The following is a 22,899-nucleotide window of genomic DNA, read 5'->3' on the forward strand; positions in this document are numbered from 1 at the left end:
TCTCCTGTGTATTGGCTCCATCCTTTTGCATTTCATTAACTCGTCTCTTACGCTGTCTCGGTCACTCAATTCAGACCAGGAAGAGAGAACAATTGGAAATTAGGCTGAAGCCCTGGGGAGGGGGGGGGAGGGGGGATGCTCCAACGTCCTCCAACAGGAGGAGAGGGAGGGGACTGGTGGGGGTGGGGCAGAGAGGAGAGGGGACTGGTGGGGGCGAGAGAGGGAGGGAACTGGTGGGGGCGAGAGAGGGAGGGGACTGGTGAGGGTGGGGGGAGAGGGAGGGGACTGGTGAGGGTAGGGGGGAGAGAGGGAGGGGACTGGTGGGGGCGGGGTTGGGGAGGAGAGGGGACTGGTGAGGGTGGGGGGCAGGGGGAGAGGGAGGGGACTGGTGAGGGTGGGGGGCAGGGGGAGAGGGAGGGGACTGGTGAGGGTGGGGGGCAGGGGGAGAGGGAGGGGACTGGTGAGGGTGGGGGGCAGGGGGAGAGGGAGGGGACTGGTGAGGGTGGGGGGGAGAGGGAGGGGACTGGTGAGGGTGGGAGGGGAGAGGGTGGGGACTGGTGAGGGTGGGAGGGGAGAGGGAGGGGACTGGTGAGGGTGGGAGGGTGGGAGGGGACTGGTGAGGGTGGGGGGGGGAGAGGGAGGGGACTGGTGAGGGTGGGGGGGGGAGAGGGAGGGGACTGGTGAGGGTGGGGGGGGGAGAGGGAGGGGACTGGTGAGGGTGGGGGGGGGAGAGGGAGGGGACTGGTGAGGGTGGGGGGGGGAGAGGGAGGGGACTGGTGAGGGTGGGGGGGGGAGAGGGAGGGGACTGGTGAGGGTGGGGGGGGGAGAGGGAGGGGACTGGTGAGGGTGGGGGGGGGAGAGGGAGGGGACTGGTTCGATCTCGGATCCGGGTCACTGTCCGTGTGGAGTGAGTTTGCACATTCTCCCCGTGTCTGCGTGGGTTTCACCCCCACAACCCAAAGATGTGCAGGGTAGGTGGATTGGCCACACTAAATTGCCCCTTAATTGGAAAAAATGAATTGGGTACCCCCCCAAAAAAAAACCAAATGCTGATAAAATGGGTGTAAACAAATTAATGCATCTTTTAATAATCTGTGCTTTTTACATCTTGAATATAATGTGACAGTTACTAGTAAATACATCAAATCGAACTCCATTCCATTCCAGTGCAGACAAATCCCACTCATCCTCACATCCCAATCCTCACATCCCAATCCTCACATCCCAATCCTCACATCCCAATCCTCACATCCCAATCCTCACATCCCAATCCTCACATCCCAATCCTCACATCCCAATCCTCACATCCCAATCCTCACATCCCAATCCTCACATCCCAATCCTCACATCCCACTCATCCTCACATCCCAATCCTCACATCCCAATCCTCACATCCCAATCCTCACATCCCACTCATCCTCACATCCCAATCCTCACATCCTCACATCCCAATCCTCACATCCCAATCCTCACATCCCAATCCTCACATCCTCACATCCCAATCCTCACATCCCAATCCTCACATCCCAATTCACTTCAATCCTCTCACAGGTAACAGAAAATATCAACTACAGAGTTTGCAATCTCTCCTTGCCAGGCATTGGGTTTTTTTATTAACTATTTTATTTTTTAAGAAGTGAAGGCAATCAGACCCAGGAGTTGAGGGATTTCTAGGCACCAAACGAGGTAAATATCTTTGCTTAATTATTCTAAAGTGGGAGGAAAAAAAAGCTGCAGATTTAATTGCTGCCAAGGTGGTTCATTCAGCTGTCAGCCATGACTTGTCCGTAAGAAATGGTCCGAGTCCTGCAGCATGGCAGCGCAGTGGGTTAGCACTGCTGCCTCACGGCGCCCAAGACCCAGGTTCGATCCCAGTTCTGGGTCACTGTCCGTGTGGAGTTTGCACATTCTCCCCGTGTCTGCGTGGGTTTCACCCCCACAACCCAAAGATGTGCAGGGTAGGTGGATTGGACAATGACCCAGGGCCGGGATTCGAACCCGGGTCCTCTGCGCTGCAGTCCCAGTGCTAACCACTGCGCCGCATGCCAGCCAATTACAAACATTTTAATATAAAAGCAAAAGAACTGCCGCTGGGAAAACTCAACAGATCAGGCAGCATCTGTGGAGAGAGACGGAGCTATAATAATAATCTTTATTAATGTCGCAAGTGGGCTTACATTAACACTGCAATGAAGTTACTGTGAAAATCCCCTAGTCGCCACATTCCGGCGCCTGTTCGGGTAAACAGCACGTCTTTCGGGACTTGTGGGAGGAAACCGGAGCACCCGGAGGAAACCCACGCAGACACGGGGAGAACGTGCAGACTCCGCACAGACAGCGACCCAAGCTGGGAATCGAACCTAATATTTCAGATCAACCACCTCCTCCTGCTGCTCCGACAAAAGGTGATTGACTTGAAATGCTGAGTCTGTTTCTCTCTCCACTGGTGCCAACAAACCTGTCAAGTCTTTCCGGAATTTTCTGTGTTGATTGCCGAGGTTTCATTGCTTGTTTCAAATGTTTAAGTGGAAGGTGCGATGGTTTACGATCCATTACTGAGAGGGGGGGGGGGGCGGTCACACCATCCTAACCCGCTGGAGAGTCAGAAGGATGTCCGGGGTGGGACGTAGCAGCCGCCACGGTGACGTTCAGCCGGGTGAGGAAGCTGTGAGCCTTCGCCTGTGGGTCGGGTTTTTCTGTCCCATCTCCTCGAGTGTGTGTGAAATATAGAAAACTTGGGTGGGATTTTCAGCCTGATATTGGGGCAGGAACAGAGACAGACAGGCCACCTGATTTCACAATACATGTTTTATACGTCTGGTTTGCCTGAGAGCACGGTAGGTATGGCTCTAGTTTCCATGGTTTCATTCACTGTGCATTAAAATCTCTACTCCAGGCATCAACTCTGGCTCCCAGCATGTTCTAGTTGGTTAACTTTCCTCTGAGTGCACACCCAGGTTTAACTAATCAAATACAGTGTGCCTCAATGGTGAACAGATTCACATAATCAAACACGGAGCAATCAAACAGCGGCTGATGTGCACATTTGCCTGTTGCACCATCCTGACTCTGAGCCCCCCCCCCCCCCCCCCCCCCCCCCACCCCTGGCCACACACACACACACACAAACACAAACCTGCTGACCGGGGATAAGGGCGGGGAGAGTAGGGTTCAGGGTTCAGCTCAGCAGATATGGCGGTTCTTTATTTCAAATATTTAAACGTTGCTGAGAGGGCTCCTCAAGATGGAAGTGCCTTTTCTCTCTCATTGTATTTCAGGCTCACCTATTGGCCCTCCAGCTTCAAGAGCCCATGTGACATTCTAATTGGACAGTCACCCTGCTTTCTGGCCAATGAATAGCCAGTCCAGGCAGGATAGATGTCAGGTGCCTGCTCTGTTGGGGCCGCCAAGGTTGGGGTACATGTTCAAGACCGAGATGGACAGATTTTTAATCAATAAGGGAATCAAGGCTTCTGGGGAACAGGCGGGGAAGTGGAGTTGAAGTTTATCATTTCAGATCAGCCATGATCTCATTCAATGGCGGAGCAGACTCGATGGACCGAATGGCCTACTTCTGCTCCTATATCCTCTTGCCCCAACCCAAAGCAGAAACTCCTGCCCTTTGAGTCTCAATTAAATTCCGTCACATAAACGAGGAGAAATCTTCTTTAGATTTTCTTTAGGTTTCTCCGTCTTCCTTTGCTTCTGGGTCACGTCAGGATTCAATTCCCCGGGATCCGACACGCTTCAGAACATGTGAGCCCCGACAAGCGGGCCAATCAACCAAGTGAGGCATCACACCTCAAACTGATTCCCCGCCCCACACACATTTTCCCTCGGGCATTCGGGGTAACAACTTTGAGTGGGAACCTTGACTGATTTCCACCTCGTCCACTCCCGCGCTGGCCACAAAGAGTTGGTGGGCGGAATCCCAGCCCCTTTGTGGCTGCAGCTACTCAGACTGGAGATCAATGGCGGTGGCTTTCCTGTGACTCAGGCCTCACCAAACAGTTTATCTGCCTGTCCAAGTGTCAGTCGGTCCACATTGGGACCAGTTGATGCTGTGGACATGTGATCAGTGAACTATCCAATGGACTGTAAAGCCCCAGATGTCCGTCTGCTGAGCGAGTGCCGAGCTGTACTTGGGGCTGGCACCAGGAACAGAAATTATTCTCCCCGCTTCTAACGAGGAGCGTGAGACCACAGCCAGGGGCAGATTAGGATAATGAGGTACCTCATCACTTGAATCTCTTTTAGCTTCCGATTATTTGGGCAACACCTTCCAAACCCACCATCTCTACCATTTAGGGCAGCAGACGCATGGGAACACCACCACCTGCACGTTTCCCTCCAAAGCCCACACTAGCCTGGCTTGGAAAGCTATTGCTTCTTTCTTCACTGTCGCTGGGTCAAAATCCTGAACTACCCCCCTAACAGCACAGTGGGTGTACCTACACCACATGGACTGCAGCGGGTTCAAGAAGGCAGCCCACCGCCAACTTACCAAGGGGTATTTAGGGATGGGCAATAAATGCTGGTCTGGCCAGCAATGCCCACATGGTGAGAATGATTGAAAAACGGTTTTGAAGCAAATGATCATGGCGATCATTTCAATCTTCTGCCAGTGACGGTCGGAGATGGGAAACAGGTTCCCTGTGTGTAGTATCCTTGACTCTTCACAGAGGATCTATAACATTAGCACAATTTGTTCACAAAGCTCAGGGGGATTTACCCAGGCACCGCACTACCCTCGACTGGCCACAAGTCTGTGTTACGCAAAGTAAAGTGCCACGACCACGTATATCACCCACCCAATCGAGACAAAAACACCAAAGAACAGACTGAACAACACCAGCACTCGTGTCTTCCTCGAGGTGCTCTCTGCGTGAACGTGGTCTCCTCTCTGAATGGCCATCCGGGTCTGCAAGAGGAAAGGCAGAGAGACGTCAGACAAACCCACACAAACACGGGGAGAATGTGTAAACTCCACACGGACAGTGACCCAGAGCGAGGATCAAACCTTGGACCTCGGCGCCGTGAGGTTGCAGTGCTAACCACTGCGCCACCGTGCTGCCCCGTTCAGAGTTTGTTTAAATCCAGTCCCTGTTCCTGAGCTAACTCGGGTCAGAATTTCCTGCAGTGAGTATTCTACAATCTCAGTTTGGTGTAAGGGCCGGAGGTAGGGGCGGAGTGTATGGATTACTGACGGGGACCAATGGTCTTGCCAGTCTTCAGCTGGAAGGAGATGTGCCTCATTCAAGGCTGTACCTGCTGTCAGAGAACACTCTCCATTGTCTGATTTCACCGGACCAGCAGCAGTAACAGCAATAGTCCGGAGGACAGAAAATCTATCTTGCTGAATTAGTTCAAAAATAAGATCTGGGTCAGAATTCTGTGTTCTTGAGGATAAGTGCCGGCGCCAATGGAGGATCCGCGGGTGGTTCGTGACGGGGAAAATCGGCACGAACTCCTCACCGATTCCAGTACCAGGGAGGGGCTGGTACCGGCGCCATGAGATACACCAGATTGTACGGGAAACGGCTGGAGAACCGCCGGATACCGGGCCGCGCATGCGCAGGGCTGACAGTCACGCCGGGAAACATGGCGCCGGCCGTGCTGGACCGGGTACCTGCCCACCCCGACCCCACAGCTCACCCCATGGCCACCCCCCCCCCCCCCCCCCCCCCACCACTGCCCCCAGCCCTAGCAGAAGCCACCCCCCCCCCTCCGGCCAGCGACACGGATCCCGGCCGAGCGTGGCGGCGCTGGACACAGTCCGCAGCCGTCACGCTGGGTTCCCGACCGCTGGGACCACACGTGGCCCGCGCTGTCGGGAACTCGGCCCATCGGGGGCAGAGCATCGTGGGTGGGCCGTGGATGAAACACTAACGGCGTTGCAACTGTGCTCGGCGCGCGCCCGATGACGCCAATTTGGAGGGGGCAGAGCACATCACAAACCAACGTCAAACCGGAGCCTGCCCCGATTCCAGCGTCGGGATCCATTCTCCGCCCGATTGCCGATCCCGATTTTGGTGTAGGGCTGCGGAGAATCCCGCCCCAAATCTATTGGCATTGTCTAAAATTTTGTCGAAACGTTTGCCCATCGAAACAGGTGGAGGCTGTTCTGTCATTCATTTGTGACCGAACTTCATTTGTCCCATACGACTCAATTCCTTTGGTTAACTAAAAATCAATCAATCAATAAATCCGATTACATCGAAAAAAGTCGTCGTTGGCAATAGGCCCAATCGCTCATACCTCATGTGAGAAAATGATGGCCACAATTCCTGAGAGCAGACAGCAGAACACCGTTACTAGAACGGATTCGACCATGTAGTCCTTCGGCAGTTGCCTCTGTTCATGTTGCACTCCAGGTAACGGATAATTATACTGTAAGGGGTGGATAAAAAGTAGACATCAATTCTGGCATTTACACGCCCCCCCCCTCCCCCCCCTCCCCACTATCTCTGTAACCTTCTCCAACTCCACAACCCTCTCAGGTCGCTATGCTCCACCAATTCTGACACTTTATGTAACCCCGATTTTAATTGCTCCGCCGGCGATTGGTGGCTGTTCCTGCAGTCTCCGAAACCCCAAACTCTCCCTCCCGAAAGTTCTCCCTCGCTCTGTCATTCTTTCACCAACTCCTTAAAACTTATTCTTTCGCAAGCCTTTTGGTCATTTGTTGAAATATCTCTGATTGTAGCTGAGTATCAGGTTTTTTTTTTGTTTGGTAAATCTCCTGTGCATATAATCCCAACAGTGCAGAAAGAGGCCATTCAGCCCATCGAGTCTGCACTGACCCTCCGATAGTGCACTTTACCCAGGCCCACTCCCCCACCTTATCCCCATAACCCCACCTAACGTTCGGACGCTAACCTTTACATCTTTGGACTGTGGGGCGAAACCAGAGCACCCAGAGGAAACCCACACAGATGCAGGGAGAATGTGCAAATTCCACACAGACAGTCACCCAAGGTTGGAATTGAACCCGCTGTGAGGCAGCAGTGCTAACCAGAGTATAGAGGCCGTTTTACTCTGTATCTAACCCCGTGCTGTACCTGTCCTGGGAGTGTTTGATGGGGACAGTGTAAAGGGAGCTTTACTCTGTATCTAACCCCGTGCTGTACCTGTCCTGGGTGTGTTTGATGGGGACAGTGTAGAGAGAGTTTTACTCTGTATCTAACCCCGTGCTGTACCTGTCCTGGGAGTGTTTGATGGGGACAGTGTAGAGGGAGCTTTACTCTGTATCTAGCCCCGTGCTGTACCTGTCCTGGGTGCGTTTGATGGGGACAGTGTAGAGGGAGCTTTACTCTGTATCTAACCTCGTGCTGTACCTGTCCTGGGAGTGTTTGATGGGGACAGTGTAGAGAGAGTTTTACTCTGTATCTAACCCCGTGCTGTACCTGTCCTGGGAGTGTTTGATGGGGACAGTGAAGAGGGAGCTTTACTCTGTATCTAACCCCGTACTGTACCTGTCCTGGGAGTGTTTGATGGGGACAGTGTAGAGGGAGCTTTACTCTGTATCTAACCCCGTGCTGTTCCTGTCCTGGGAGTGTTTGATGGGGACAGTGTAGAGGGAGCTTTACTCTGTATCTAATCCCGTGCTGTACCTGTCCTGGGAGTGTTTAATGGGGACAGTGGAGAGGGAGTTTTACTCTGTATCTAACCCCGTGCTGTACCTGTCCTGGGAGTGTTTGATGGGGACAGTGTAGAGGGAGCTTTACTCTGTATCTAACCCCGTGCTGTACCTGTCCTGGGAGTGTTTGATGGGGACAGTGTAGAGGGAGCTTTACTCTGTATCTAATCCCGTGCTGTACCTGTCCTGGGAGTGTTTAATGGGGACAGTGGAGAGGGAGTTTTACTCTGTATCTAACCCCGTGCTGTACCTGTCCTGGGAGTGTTTAATGGGGACAGTGTAGAGGGAGCTTTACTCTGTATCTAACCCCGTGCTGTACCTGTCCGGCGAGTGTTTAATGGGGACAGTGGAGAGGGAGCTTTACTCTTTATCTAACCCCGTGCTGCCCAATGCAAACTATTGTTATGTATTGTGGTCGGCTGCCAAATTGGAACTTCATCCCATGTTAAGCATTGGTCGAAGATTCTAACAGATCTAACGTAACAAGGGGATCAGGGGTTATGGGGATGTGAAAATATCAGCAATGATTGAATGGCGGAGCAGACTAGATGGGCCAAGTGGCCTAATTCTGCTCCTATGTCTTATGGTCTTAATACGTTGACTATGCAACTTAATTAGGTTAGTGTCAAGATCAGGCCCTTTCTCTTATCAAACAAGTCACTCGCTATCAGTGCATTAATACATCAGGCATAGAATATAAGAACAACGTGGCACTTTGGCACAGTGGTTATCACTGTTGCTTCACAGCACCAGGGTCCCCGGTTCAATTCCCCGCTTGGGTCACTGTCTGTGCAGACTGTGCACGTTCTCCCCCTGTCTGCGTGGGTTTCCTCCGGGTGCTCCGGTTTCCTCCCACAGTCCAAAGATGAGCAGGTTAGGTGGATTGGCCGTGATAAATTGCCCTTTAGTGTCCAAAATTGCCCTTAGTGTTGGGTGGGGTTACTGAAATCAAATTTCATCACCGAATTGGTAACATTCTGAAGAAAGGTCATTGACCTGAAACGTCAGCTCTGATTCTCTCTCCACAGATGCTGCCTGACCCGTTGAGAGTTTCCAGCATTTACTATTTTTAATTTCAGGTTTCTGGGGTCTGCAGTATTTTACTTCAGTATCTTTGAAGTTAAAATGGAGGGAATCGAACTGTACACAGCAGTATCCCAGCAAATAAGATAATCTCCTTGTCTGGTTGCATTGACGGAGAAGTAACTGGCAAAAGAGCCAGAGAAGCTGTGAAATGTTTTGCAGTGAGTAACATTTAGAAACGTGCTGTCTGGAAGTAAGCAGATCCTATAGGAACTCGGACACGGGAATTTGAGAAATATTTTAATAAGATTCGCAATGGGGCACGTGCAGGAGTGGAACTTTTTTTTCCTTTAAAAAAAAATCGCAGAAGGAGGCCATTCGGCCCATTGAGTTTGCACCGACCCGCTACCTGGGCCCACTCCCCCACCCTATCCTCGTAAGCATTGATCATGGCCAATCCACCTGACCTTCACATCTTTGGACTGTGGGAGGAAACCGGAGCACCCGGAGGAAACCCACGCACACACGGGGAGAACGTGCAAACTCCGCGCAGTCAGCCAAGACCGGGATTGAACCCGGGTCCCTGGCGCTGGGAGGCAGCAGTGCTAACCACTGTGTCACAGCTTTTTTCTTCGTTCATTTACGGGATGTGGGCTTCGCTGGCTAGGCCAGTGTTTGTTGCCCAGCCCTAGTTGCCCTTCAGAAGGTGGTGGTGAGCTGCCTTATTGAACCGCTGCAGTCCTTGAGGTGTAGGTACACCCACTGTGCTGTTAGTGGGGGGGGGGGGCGGGGGGTGGGGGGGGGGGGGGGGGTGGGGGGGGGGGGGGGGGCGTTCCAGGATTTTGACCCAGCGACAGTGAAGGAACGGGCGATATATTCCCAGGTCAGGATAGTGAGCGACTTGGAGGGGAACCTCCAGGTGATGGGGTTCCCAGGTATCTGCTGCTCTTGTCCTTCTGGATGGTAGAGGTTGTGGGTTTGGAATGTGTTTATTCAGAGGATATTTGTTCTTACAGAAAAGTCTAGAATTAGGGGGCAGAGTTTAAAAATAAGGAGTCTCCCTTTTAATTTGGAGATGAGGAGAGATTTTTTCTCAGAAGGCTGTTGGTCTGTGGGATTATCATACCCAGAGAGCAGTGGCTTCTGGGTCATTGACGTAACTCTAGGCCGTGTTGGACAGATTTAAAAATAAAATTTAGAGTACCCAATTCTTTTTTTTTCGAATTAAGGGGCAATTTAGCGTGGCCAATCCACGTAGCCTGCACATCTTTGGGGTGTGGGGGTGAGACCCATGCAGACACAGCGAGAATGTGGAAACGCCACACGGACAGTGACCCGGGGCCAGGATTCGAACCCGGGTCCTCGGCGCCGTGAGGCAGCAGTGCTAACCACTGCGCCCCCGTGCCACCCCGTTAGACAGATTTTTAAAAAAAAGTTTAGCGTATCCTATTCATGTTTTACAATTAAGGGGCAATTTAGCGTGGCCAATTCACCTACCCAGCACATCTTTGGGTTGTGGGGGTGAAACCCACGCAGACACGGGGAGAAAGTGCAAACTCCACACAGACAGTGACCCAGAGCCGGGATCGAACCTGGGACCTCGGCGCCGTGAGGCAGATTTTTAATATGTAACTTCAGAAAGGTCTGGAGTTTTTACCGATTAATCTGTGAAAGTACCATTCCTGTTTCACAGGGAAATGTTCAACTAGTCAGACCACAAAGAATTCACAGCTTAACCATAATGTTGAACATTTATAGGCTCCATACTGGTTTATAGGCGGTCTGTTGGGAAGGAAAACAATCAAGTCTGATTAAATGGAAACATTTTCCCAAAGACTTTCCTTATAGTTTTTTTTCTACTTTGTGCTCCTTGGCGCTCTGTCACCAACACGGGTTCCCTGTAGACCTACCATCTTAACCAGCCGGACAAAGTAAAGCAAACATCTGTCCGTCTCCATATTCACCAACACACCCGCTGGCTGATGAGTCCACTGCCCCCTCCCTCCCTTCTTCCCTATTTTCCTCCCTCCCAGGCCCTCGGAAACGAAGCGAGACTGACTCAGTGGAAATGTCACAGAGCCAGAACTTCGCTCTCCTGTGTGGAGTCTGCTGCTCGGATCCTATACCCTACGGGTCTCTGACAAGTGAACACTACGGACTTTCAAAGCAAGATACTTCCTCTGATGTTGTCTATGGGGCAACAGCCTTGGGAACTAGGCAGAATGACCTGCATTTATAAATCGCCGTTCACCATCCCAGCATGTGCCAAAGTGTTTTACAGCCAATGACCAGATGCATCTTACAATGACATTTTGTTTCGCAGTGCAGTCGCTGTTGTAATGTGAGAGCGGCAGCTGTCAGTTTGTACACAGTAAGATCCCACAAACAGCAAGGTGATCAATCTGTCGCTTTTGTGTAATGTTGTTTGAAGGTTAAGTATTGGCCAGTACAGCAGAGAGAACCCCCACCCTCTTGCAGCTGGGTGTCACAGTGGCCAGCACTGTTGCTTCACAGCTCCAGGGTCCCAAGGTTCGATTCCTGGCTTGGGTCACTGTCTGTGTGGAGTCTGCACGTTCTCCCCGTGTCTGCGTGGGTTTCCTCCGGGTGCTCCGGTTTCCTCCCACAAGTCCCGAAAGACGTGCTTGTTAGGTGGATTGGCGGGGGGGGGGGGGGGGGAAGATCGTCCATGACATTATCGAATGGTGGAGCAGGGTTGAGGGGGTGTATTTCCTACTCCTGCTCCGAGCGCTGATGATCTTATCACAGCCAAGGCGGGACAGATGCTTTACAGCTGATGGTACAAGGATAAAGGACGGAGATTTAACGTATCGGACAAGAGATGTGGCATGGTGGGGGGGGGGGGGTGGGGGGGGGGGGGGGGGGGGGGGGGGGGGGGGGGATGTGAGCAGAAACATTCACAGTGAGTGTTGATGACCTGGTGTCGGTCACCATCGAGAGGGGGATGAAAGCAAAGACGATTTCAAAAGGAAGTTGGATGGAGGTAAAAAACCTGCAGGGGTGCAGCGGGGAAATAGGAGTGACCGAATTGCTCCAAACAGAGCTAGCACAGATTCCAGGGGATGAATGGCCTCCTCTTGTGCTGCAATGACTATCATGCAGAGGCTAGGAAAAAGGTTTGCAATGTTCTAGCATTTCTCATGACCTCAGCACATCCTTAGGCGCTTGACGGCCAATGAAATACATCTGAAGTGTACATAAGGACATAAGAACATAAGAACTAGGAGCAGGAGTCGGCCATCTGGCCCCTCGAGCCTGCTCCGCCATTCAATTAGATCATGGCTGATCTTTTGTGGACTCAGCTCCACTTTCCGGCCCGAACACCATAACCCTTAATCCCTTTATTCTTCAAAAAACTATCTATCTTTACCTTAAAAACATGTAATGAAGGAGCCTCAACTGCTTCACTGGGCAAGGAATTCCATAGATTCACAACCCTTTGGGTGAAGAAGTTCCTCCTAAACTCAGTCCTAAATCTACTTCCCCTTAATTTGAGGCTATGTCCCCTAGTTCTGCTGTCACCCGCCAGTGGAAACAACCTGCCCGCATCTATCCTATCTATTCCCTTCATAATTTTAAATGTTTCTATAAGATCCCCCCTCATTCTTCTAAATTCCAACGAGTACAGTCCCAGTCTACTCAACCTCTCCTCATAATCCAGCCCCTTCAGCTCTGGGATTAACCTAGTGAATCTCCTCTGCACACCCTCCAGTGCCAGTACGTCCTTTCTCAAGAACGGAGACCAAAACTGAACACAATACTCCAGGTGTGGCCGCACTAACACCTTATACAATTGCAACATAACCTCCCTAGTCTTAAACTCCATCCCTCTAGCAATGAAGGACAAAATTCCATTTGCCTTCTTAATCACCTGTTGCACTTGTAAACCAACCTTCTGTGACTCATGCACTAGCACACCCAAGTCTCTCTGAACAGCGGCATGCTTTAATATTTTATTGTTTAAATAATAATCCCGTTTGCTGTTATTCCTACCAAAATGGATAACCTCACATTTGTGAGGTTACTGTTGTAATTTAAGAAACAATAATTTGTGCACAGCAAGCCCCCACACAAGGAGGCAAGGAGAGGAGGTAGAAGGAGGAGGAGGGGGTAGAAGTGGGGGGGGGGGGGGGGGATGTGATCTGTAAGTGGTCTGTTAACTAGCCAATAATTTGGAAACGCTGCTCACGGTTCGGTAAGAATTTAGCAATGGTGACCTGACCAGTTTTCTGAAATGGTGAATTGCTGGGAACCAGATTTCAATCCATTTGGGGAAATAGGGAAACCAACATTTTGACAGCTCACAGAGTCCCCTTATTGACCATAACCCAAATCCCATTTTCACTCCGACAATGAGATTTGATAAAAGAATTGAAAGTTCAGTCGCAACTTACAATCGAGAAAGGACAGGACCCAGGAAGGGTTTGTTGATGCTGATAAAAGACTTGATCCTGTGTGCCTGGCTGGTACATAACAGGTAATTGTCCGGGGAAAGAGCTCCCATATGAAGGGTAAAGTAGGTGAATAGTCTTTGGATCTGGTGGTGAATATGGCGGAGGCTCTCCCACGTAGGCCCGGTTTATACAGCCCGCTGGATTCACAGCTTCTTCCACCTCACTTGCACACTTTGGTTGAGTTGTACAGTTAACAAATCGATGAAGCCGTCCAGTGTTTTCTGTGGAGTTAATTCCACTGTCCGGAGCATTTGGAGGCTCCTCACTGAGTTCAGTCGATTGGGTCGGCATCGCTACAACCCCTGTCTGTCCTGAACTTTCAGGTGTGCTTTCCTCTCTGTTCTGATTGCTGATTGGCTCCGTCTGTTCTTGGAATCCAGTTTCTCTCCCTGCGGTGCCTGAAAGAATCCAAAATATGAGAAACCTCAAAATAATCATGTTCAAAAGGACATGCATTTAAATAGCACCCTTCAGGATCACCCATCATGCTTTTCAGCCACTTAAGTATTTTTGAACCATGGACACTATTATGAAAATATGCCCGATTTTGAATGGATTGAATACATTTAAATTCAATAATAAAACAAATCTGAATGAAAAGCTCCTCTCCGCGTTGGTGACCATGAAACTATCATCGATTGTCGTAAAAACTCACCTGGTTCACTAATGAGCTTCAGGGAAGGATTCGGACAAGGCTCGGCACAACATCGAGGGCCGAAGGGCCTGTTCTGTGTGGTACCGTTCTTTGCTCTAAATCTGCCGTCCTAACCCTGTCTGGCCCACAGGTGACTCCGGACCCACAGCGATCTGGCTGACCCTTAAATGCCCTCTGAAATGGCCCAACTCAGTTCAAGGGCAATTAGGGATGGGCAATAAATCCTGGGTCCAGTCAGCAATGCCCGCATCCCATCAAAGTTTTGAATAAAATAAAATTTGAATAAGTTGCAGAAATTGTTTTCAACTTTCAGGAGTATTTTTTGGGTAATTTTGAATTAAATTGGAGATCTAGGCTATCTCCAAAAGTAACTATCTGGGGCGGGATTCTCCCACAATTGGCCGGATGGCCCAACGCCGGCGCCAAGAGCGGCGCGAACCACTCCGGCATCGGGCTGACCAGAAGGTGCGGAATCCTCCGCAATTCCAGGGGCTAGGCCGGCGCTGGAGGGTTTGGCGCCGCACCAACCTGCGGCGAAGGGCCGGCGTGAGTTGGCGCATGCGCAGACCGGCCGGTGTGGTTCCGCGCATGCGCAGACCGGCCGGCGTGTTCATACGCAGAGGGGGGGTTCTTCTCTGCGCCGGCCATGGTGGAGCCCTACAGAGGCCGGCGCGGAAGGAAAGAGTGCCCCCACGTCACAGGCCCAGATCCCCCCGCGCCCCTCCGAGGACTCATCTAGCCGGCCTACAAGCCAGGTCGCGCCGTGATGGACCATGTCCATTTCACGCCGGCGGGACTGGCCAGGAAACAACGGCCACTCGGCCCATCGGAGCCCGGAGATTTGCCGGGGGGGGGGGGGGGGGGGGGGGGGTCGCTGCCAACGGCCCCCGACCGACGCGGCGTAAACCCCGCCCGCCTGCCTGAAAACTGGCGCTGGAGAATACGGCAGCTGGCGTCGGAGCGGCAGGGCGGGATTCACGCCGCCCCCCCCCCGGGGGGTCGGAGAATCCCGCCCCGTGTATTCTGACAGGTTGTTGGTTTAATAAGTTGAATCAAGTCATGATCAACATTATCTCTTGCCTCACTCTGGGTCACTGTCCGTGTGGAGTTTGCACATTCTCCCCGTGTCTGCGTGGGTTTCACCCCCACAACCCAAAGATGTGTAGGATAGGTGGATTGGCCATGCCAAATTGCCCCTTAACTGGTAACAAAGAATTGGGTACACTAAATTTGTAAAAAAAAACATTATCTCCTGCCTTTAATATACTGCACTAGAAATACACCACTGTTCTTGTGAAACGTGGTCAAAGATTATCCTTCAGGTGATTATTTTTAATATAAAGGCTTATAATCAGTCAAGGAATGGAGGGTTATGGGGAAAAGGTGGGAAAGTGGAGTTGAGGATTATCATATCAGATCAGTCATGATCTTGTTGAATGGTGGAGCAGACTCGATGGGCCGAATGGCCTACTTACTTTGTAAAATAAATTTAGAGTACCCAATTAATGTTTTCCAATTAAGGGGCAATTTAGCGCGCTCAATCCACCTATCCTGCACATCTTTGGGTTGTAGGGGTGAAACCCACGCAGACATGGGGAGAACGTGCAAACTCCACACGGACAGTGACCCAGAGTCGGGATCGAACCCGGGTCCTCGCCGCCGTGAGGCAGCAGTGCTAACCACTGCGCCACCGTGCTGCCCTGAATGGCCTACTTCTGCTCCAATGTCTGGTGGACTATGGTCTTATATTTGAACATTTTATATGTGCAATGTAGGACAAGACATGAACATAGTGAATTTAATAATAAAACCCTCTGTTCAGCTGCATAACCATGGATGTCACTTCCTTTTCGCGGTTACGAGGCCTTTCCAGAGTCTCAATCTGTCACCAGGTTTAAGTTTAAATGTTGCCAAAAAAAGGGAGAAAACGAAGGGTAATGTGTGAAAAGGAAAATCTTAGATTGGCTACCACTGGCTCAGGGATATATGAACCTGCGTTTTGTTGTCATTGAAGTTAACTGGAAATAGGGAGAGTGTAGAACAAGGAGGTGATTAAATGGCAATGATTGTGTACTGGGCGAATAATCCAGAAATCAGGACTAATAATCTGGAAGTCAAATTTCACCATAACAACGGAGCATTCGGTGAATGAAATTACCCTGGAATTTAAAAACAAGCTGCTGTCAGTGATGGTAACTGTGTAAAAGAACAGATTGTCAGAAAAACCCATCCGGTTCACTAAGGCTCTCATCCAGGCAAGAGGAGAGTATTCCATCACAATCCTGACCTGTATCTTGCAGGTAGTGGTCAGGTTTTGGGAAGTCAGGAGGAGGATTATTTGCTGCAGAATTTCCTGCCTCTGACCGGCGCTGGTAGTCACAGTATCTATACGATTGCTCCAGTTCAACTTCTGGTCAATGCTGCCCCCCAGGATGTTGGTAGTGAGGGATTCACTCTTGGTGATGGACTTTGAAGCCCCCACCCTGAGTACATTCTGTGCCCTTGCCACCGCCAGGGCTTTTCCCAAGTGATAGAACATAGAACAGTACAGCACAGTACAGGCCCTTCGGCCCACGATGTTGTGCCGACCATTTATCCTAATCTCAGATCAACCTAACCTACACCCCTTCAATTCCGATTAAATGTCCCCAATGACTCTGACTCCACCACCTCTGCTGGCAGTGCATTCCACACACCCACCACTCGCTGTATAAAGAACCGACCTCTGACATCTCCCCTATACCTTCCTCCAATCACCTTAAAATTATGTCCCCTCGTGACAGCCATTTCCACCCTGGGGGTAAGTCTCTGGCTGTCCACTCTATCCATGCCTCTCATCACCTTTTACACCTCGATCGTCACCTCTCTGACTTCTTCGCTCCAGTGAGAAAAGCCCTAACCCCCTCAACCTTTCTCCATAAGACATGCCCTCCAGTCCAGGCAGCATCCTGGTAAATATCCTCTGTACCCTCTCCAACGCATCCACATCCTTCCTATAATGAGGCGACCGGAACTGGACACAATATTCCAAGTGTGGTCTAACTAGAGTTTTATAAAACTGCAGCAAAACCTCACAGTTCTTAAACTCAATCCCCCTATTAATGAAAGCCAACACACCATACGCCTTCTTATGAACCTGGGTGGTTCATATATCAACCTGGGTGGCAGTTGACCTACCGGGGGAAGGCCCTAGAAGACATGATCCGAGACATCCCTGGCCCTGGCACCTGGGAGGCAATATACCTTCCGGGAGTCTCGCTCATGACCACAGATTTCCCTAACCATTGAGTCTCCTATCACTATTGCTTTTCTATTCTCTCCCCTTCCCTTATGAGCCCCAGATCCAGACTCAGTGCCAGAGATCTGGCCGCTAGGGCCTTCCCCCGGTAGGTCATTCCCCCCCCCAACAGCATCCAAAACGGTATACTTGTTTTGAAGGGGAACGGCCACGAGGGATCCCGTTCATTTTCTTTCCCCTGACTGCAACCCAGCTTCTCTTGTCCTGTACCTTGGGTGTGGCTACCTCCCTGTAACGCTACTCTATTACCCCCTCTGCCTCCCGGATGATCCGAAGTTCATCCAGCTCCAGCTCCAGTTCCCTAACACGGTCTCTGAGGAGCTGGAGTTGGGTGCACTTCTCGCAGGTATAGTCAGCGGGGAGACTGGTGATATCCTCACCTCCCACAACCTACAGGAGGAGCATGCAACTGCCTTAGCCTCCATCCCCTCTTACCTTACAGAATATAGCTGCCCTGTGAACCAACTGGAACTACGCCCTCCGACTCCGCTCCCAGTCAGCTGCACTCTCTGTAAACCCCCGGCTCCCTTCATGCTCTTTGAGGAAATGTGGGAAATTAAATGAAAAGGAGCACCTTACTCCCTCCTCACCTAACTCCCTCAGTCACCAAACTCTCACTATAGCACTCAAATGCACCCAAATTCAGCACTCAGTGCAAACAAAGTCTGCACTGTAGCTGGCTCAGATTTATTCTGTGACTCAAGCCTCTGAAAACTGGCCTAATCCAATGAACTAATTAACAAGCTCCAGCTGCAAGTAGCTACAAGTAGAACCTTTGTTTAAGGCTGATTCACCTTCTTCTGAACCAAACAGCAACTTTCACGTTAATTAACTAAATAAAAGAAAGACTAGACTTTGGATAAAAATGAACCCTTAATATCCCTCAGTGATGTTCAAAATGAAGGAGTACTGATTCATCAGCTAAGAGAGGACGGGACGTGGTAATCAACAGGTTTTCTTGCCCATATTTGACATGAAGCCATGAGACTTCATGAGGTCCAGAGTTGATGTTGAGGACTCCCAGGGCAACTCCCTCTCGACTGTATGCCACTGCGCTGCCACCTCTTGTGGGTCTGTCCTCCCGGTGGGACATGGCATACGTTGGAATAGTGACCCTGGTGTCTGGGGGATTGTCTGTAAGGTATGATTCTGTGAGTAAGACTACGTCAGGCTGTGGCTTGACTGGTCTGTGAGACAGCTCTCCCAACTTTGGCACAAGCCCCCAGGTGTTAGTAAGGAGGACTTTGCAGGGTCGGCAGGGCTGGGTTTACCGATGTCAATGCCAGGTGGTCCGTCCAGTTTCATTGCTTTTAAACTTCGGAGCAGTTTTGATACAACTGAGTGGGTAACTTGGCCGTTTCAGAGGGACAGATAAGAGTCAACTACATTGCTGTGGGTCTGGAGTCACGTGTAGGTCAGACCGGGTAAGGACGGCAGATTTCCTTCCCTAAAGGACATTAATGAGCCAGAAGTGTCTGTACGACAATCGACAATGGTTTTGTGGTCATCATTAGCCCCCCCCCCCCCCCCCCCCCCCCCAATGCATCCAGATTCAACTCAGACACTCCTCGTGGTTCTGAGTTCCACATTCTCACCACTCTGAGTGAAGAAGCTGCTTCCCTTTGCCATCGTGCCACTTCTGTTTTTCCCATGGTGTAACTGATTTCTTTTCATATTGTGTTGTTTACTTACCCAGCTCTTCATTAATACGTTTCATGTATTCATCATAACAAATAGGGAAAAAGCAGCCATGCTTGTAATGGTCAATACTTTGTGGGGTTTAAAGTCAGTGTGGCACACTCAGGTCGCCTACCCTAAGCCCATCAACATTCACACAGAAGAAGACCACATCAGTAGAAGACAAAGACGGGGACGGCACGGTGGCGCATTGGTTAGCACTGCTGCCTCACGGCACCAAGGACCCGGGTTCGCGGTGGGCTAGCTGAGTTGCACTTACAGAGGGCCAGCACACACACACACGATGGGCCAAATGGCCTTGTTCGGTGCTGTGACTGTTCTATGTGCACCTGTTTCTACTTGCCCTGTCCTCAAGCTCCACACAAATCACTCCACACAAATGATTTACACAAAAGACCAGCTTCCGATATTCCAGTGAACCGCAGGCAGAGATTATGAACCCTGATTCCGTTTAACTCAAAACAGACCCTGTAAAACCAATTCGGATTCCTCCACTCGTTCAAACTATTCCGAACTCTTCCACCCCACCTCCAACCTCCACATCTACACCTTGCGCAGACACCCAATAGCCCTAGAGTGATACCAGCTGCCCTCTGAGGCAGTGTTTTTCAAAATTCTTTTCCGGGGACCCATTTTTACCAACTGGCCAACCTTCGGGACCTAACCCGGCCGACCTGCGCGACCCACGCCGGCCGACCCGCGCGACCCACCATTTTCTCTTACCTTGTTTATTGCTGACAAAAATGGAGGAAATGGTTTTGGGTCCCTTTGGCCCCAATGGTCCCTTTGACCCCCTCCGAACTTGGGAAAAAAAACGCTGTGACCATATAAAACAAAATGCGGCAGGCCAATTTTTAAAATCTGTTCCTGGCCGGCTGTTGCGCGCGGATTTGGGCGATCGGTAGCGCCACGATGGACGGGTCCGCGACCCTCCCAACACCCACCCGCGGATCGTGCCCCTGAGTTTGACAATGCCTGCTCTGAGGGGCTGCGAGACTCGACACTATTTCAGGGCTTGGATTGGATTTCTCCCAGTTAAGAAAGCCCCTTTGTCATTTGTTGCGTTGCTGAGTTTTAACTAAAAACCGAACACATTATTTGTCCACAGCAGTTCCAGGGTTTATATGATATCCCTGGTTTAAATTCCTGTAGTCTTCACCTCCTCCCACCCCCCCGGGAGACGCTATTGAAAGGACATTGAATGGCCTCACAGTGAGTGCTGAGGTACGAGATCACTGTGTAAAGCTGATATTTAATACTTCACTCAACCACATACAACCAGCTGAAGAGAAACAGATAAAGAACGTCAACAAACATTTGGCAAGTTCCAGCCCATCTGCAAAATAAAAACTCCAAAATACCTGTTTCCATTGCTGTTGCTGCTTTTCGGTTTCTCTCACTCTCTCTTTCTCCCTCAGTCGCTCCTGGTTTTATGTTTCTTGTGACTAAAGAGGGGAAAAGTGAGAAGCTGTTGCTTCAGCCGGTTGAGTGGGATTAATAAGTCACAGAGTGAGTGTTTGCAGAGCGGTGTGCAAACAGGGCTCTCTGCAGGAGGACAGAGTCAGCCAGCAGAGTGACCAAGAGGGGGGGGGGGGGGGGGGCTGGGTACCGGTCAGTGCTGCCTCGTCGTGCCCCGGCACAAAGTCCCTCTCCCCAAACACACACACACACACACACACACCTACACACAAAATGAATTATTCACAAGAGATAAGGCCTGTTATCTAAACGCAGAGAGTACATCCACCTTTGAGCCAATGGCTACCATTCCAAACGATTTTTATATTTTCTCCGACTATATTGTGTTGCGAACCTCATTGTGTTTTCCTCTGGAGTCAATAGAGCACTAATAAATATTTATGTTGATCAATAATTTAAAACCTCCAGCTTCAAAGGCTTCTCAATAGAAAAGGAATACAAGGCTTTGGTCAGGCACTAACATACGGACAAGGGACTGGACTAGGCATCATGGTCCCTCGAGCCTGCTCCACCATAAGATCATGGCTGATCTGATAGTAATGTCAACTCTGCATATCGCCTACCCCGATTACCCATCACCCCGTTGCTGACCAAGAATCTATCTAGCATTGCCTTAAAAATATTAAAGGCCTCTGCTTGAGCCGCCTTTTCAGGAAGAGAGTACCAGAGGCTCGCGACCCTCTGAGTGAAAATAATTCACCTCACCTCCATTTTAAATGAGCGCCTCCTTATTTTTAAACAATGACCCCCAGTTCTAGATTCTCCCTCAAGAGGAAACATCCTCTCCACATCCACCCTGTCAACACCCCTCAGGATCTTATACATTTCAAAAGTAGTCGCCTCTTACTCTTCTGAACTCCATCGGAATCAAGCCTAGCCTGTCCAACCTTCTTTCACAAGACGACCCACCCATTCCAGCTTTTAGTCTGGTAAACCTTCTGTGAACTGCTTCCAATGCGTTTACATCCTTCCTTAAATAAGGCAATTGATAATGTACACAGTGCTCCAAACATCTGTATTTATGTGGCTTGTCCACTTCACTTTTTGGGTAATGGTAACCCTCATGGGAGAAAAACAAAAACAAAGAACAAAGAAATGTACAGCACAGGAACAGGCCCTTCGGCCCTCCAAACCCGTGCCGACCATGCTGCCCGTCTAAACTAAAATCTTCTACACTTTCTGGGTCCGTATCCCTCTATTCCCATCCTATTCATGTATTTATCCAGATGCCCCTTAAACGTCACTATCGTCCCGGCTTCCAGCACCTCCTCCGGCAGCGAGTTCCAGGCGCCCACTACCCTCTGTGTAAAAAACTTGCCTGTCGATAGTAGGGAATTCAGTGATGGCAATGTCATTGAATGCCAAGGGGCAATTGTTTGATTCTCTCCTGTTGGAGCTGGTCATTGCCTGGTGTGGTGCAAATGTTACTTGCCACTTGTCTAAACCTGGATAATGTCCAGGTCTTGCTGCTTTTGGATAATTCGAGGAGTTGCAAATGGTGTTGAACATCGTGCAATCATCAGTGAACATGCCCACTTCTTTTTTTTTTCTTTTTAAAATTTAGATTACCCAATTATTTTTTCCAATTAAGGGGCAATTTAGTGTGGCCAATCCACCTACTCTGCACATTTTTGGGTTGTGGGGGCGAAACCCACGCAGACACGGGGAGAATGTGCAAACTCCACACAGACAGTGACCCAGGGCCGGGATTCGAACCTGGGACCTCAGCGCCGTGAGGCGGTTGTGCTAACCACTAGGCCACCGTGCTGCCCGAACATGCCCACTTCTGACCTGGTGATGGAGGGAGGGTCATTGATAAGCAGCCAAGATTTGAGCCTGCGGCACTATCCTGAGAAACTCCCGTAGTGATGTCCTGGGACTGAAACGACTAACCACCAACAACCACAACAATCTCCCTTTGTGACAGGTATAACTCCAACCAGGGGAGTTTTCCACCCATACTCATTGACTCCGGTTTTGTTAGGGTTCCTTGATCCCGCACTCAGTCAAATACGGCCTTGATGTCAAGGGCAACCACTCTCACCTCACCCTTTGAATTCAGCTCTTTTATCCACGTTTGAACTTCAGCTGTAATAAGTTTAGGAGATGACCCTAGCGGAACCCAAACTGAGTGTCCGCAAGGTTATTTCTGAGTATGTGCCGCTTGACGGTGCTGTGGGTGGTGACTCCTTCCATCACTTTGCTGATGATTAAAAGTAGACTGATGGTTGGATTTACCATATCAAGACCATAAGAAATAGGACTTGGGGTACTTGTGCACGAAACACAGAAAGCAGCGAGTAGTCAGGAAAGTTTTTTTTTTAGAAAATATTTTATTGAAGCATTTGTAATTTTCATAGTTTAACACATGAACATTTCTTAAACAACCGTGTGGGCCGACACATGTACAAAAACCTAAAAAAACAATGTCCCCAACTGCCCGCACCCTATTTCCTAACTACCCGTATACTGAGTTCCCTGTCCTTATTTAACATTGCCATGCCTCCTGTTTGCTTCTCCCCCCGTTCTCCCCCCCTTACCTCTGATGTTGAATTTTTCTTGAAGAAGTGAATGAACGGCTGCCATCTCTGGGCGAACCCTGAGTTGATGCTCTCAAGGCAAACTTGATTTTCTC

At 50.3% G+C, this 22,899-nt stretch overlaps 1 protein-coding gene across 1 annotated transcript; it reads right to left on the reverse strand.

Annotated features, from left to right (window-relative positions):
* Nucleotides 1-3,115: 3,115 nt before the first annotated feature.
* LOC119955484 (proline rich transmembrane protein 1B) lies at nt 3,116-20,329 on the reverse strand. The gene is made up of 4 exons (XM_038781709.1): nt 20,147-20,329; nt 13,075-13,532; nt 6,259-6,390; nt 3,116-4,921 (listed from the first exon to the last, which is right to left on the reverse strand). The coding sequence occupies exons 1-4, from the start codon at nt 20,154-20,156 to the stop codon at nt 4,772-4,774; spliced, it is 750 nt and encodes a 249-aa protein (XP_038637637.1). The 5' UTR covers nt 20,157-20,329; the 3' UTR covers nt 3,116-4,771.
* Nucleotides 20,330-22,899: the final 2,570 nt, after the last annotated feature.

The sequence above is a fragment of the Scyliorhinus canicula genome, chromosome 21, assembly GCF_902713615.1.
Source record: "Scyliorhinus canicula chromosome 21, sScyCan1.1, whole genome shotgun sequence".
Lineage (NCBI taxonomy): Eukaryota > Metazoa > Chordata > Chondrichthyes > Carcharhiniformes > Scyliorhinidae > Scyliorhinus > Scyliorhinus canicula.

Excerpts from the sequence above, each read along its gene's own strand:
- LOC119955484 (XM_038781709.1), bottom strand. Across the intron at positions 6,391-13,074 it reads GGTCCTGTCCTTTCTCGATT|TATAATTATCCGTTACCTGG; the intron begins GTAAGTTGCGAC and ends CACCCCTTACAG. Across the intron at positions 4,922-6,258 it reads CCATCATTTTCTCACATGAG|ACCCGGATGGCCATTCAGAG; the intron begins GTATGAGCGATT and ends TTCCTCTTGCAG.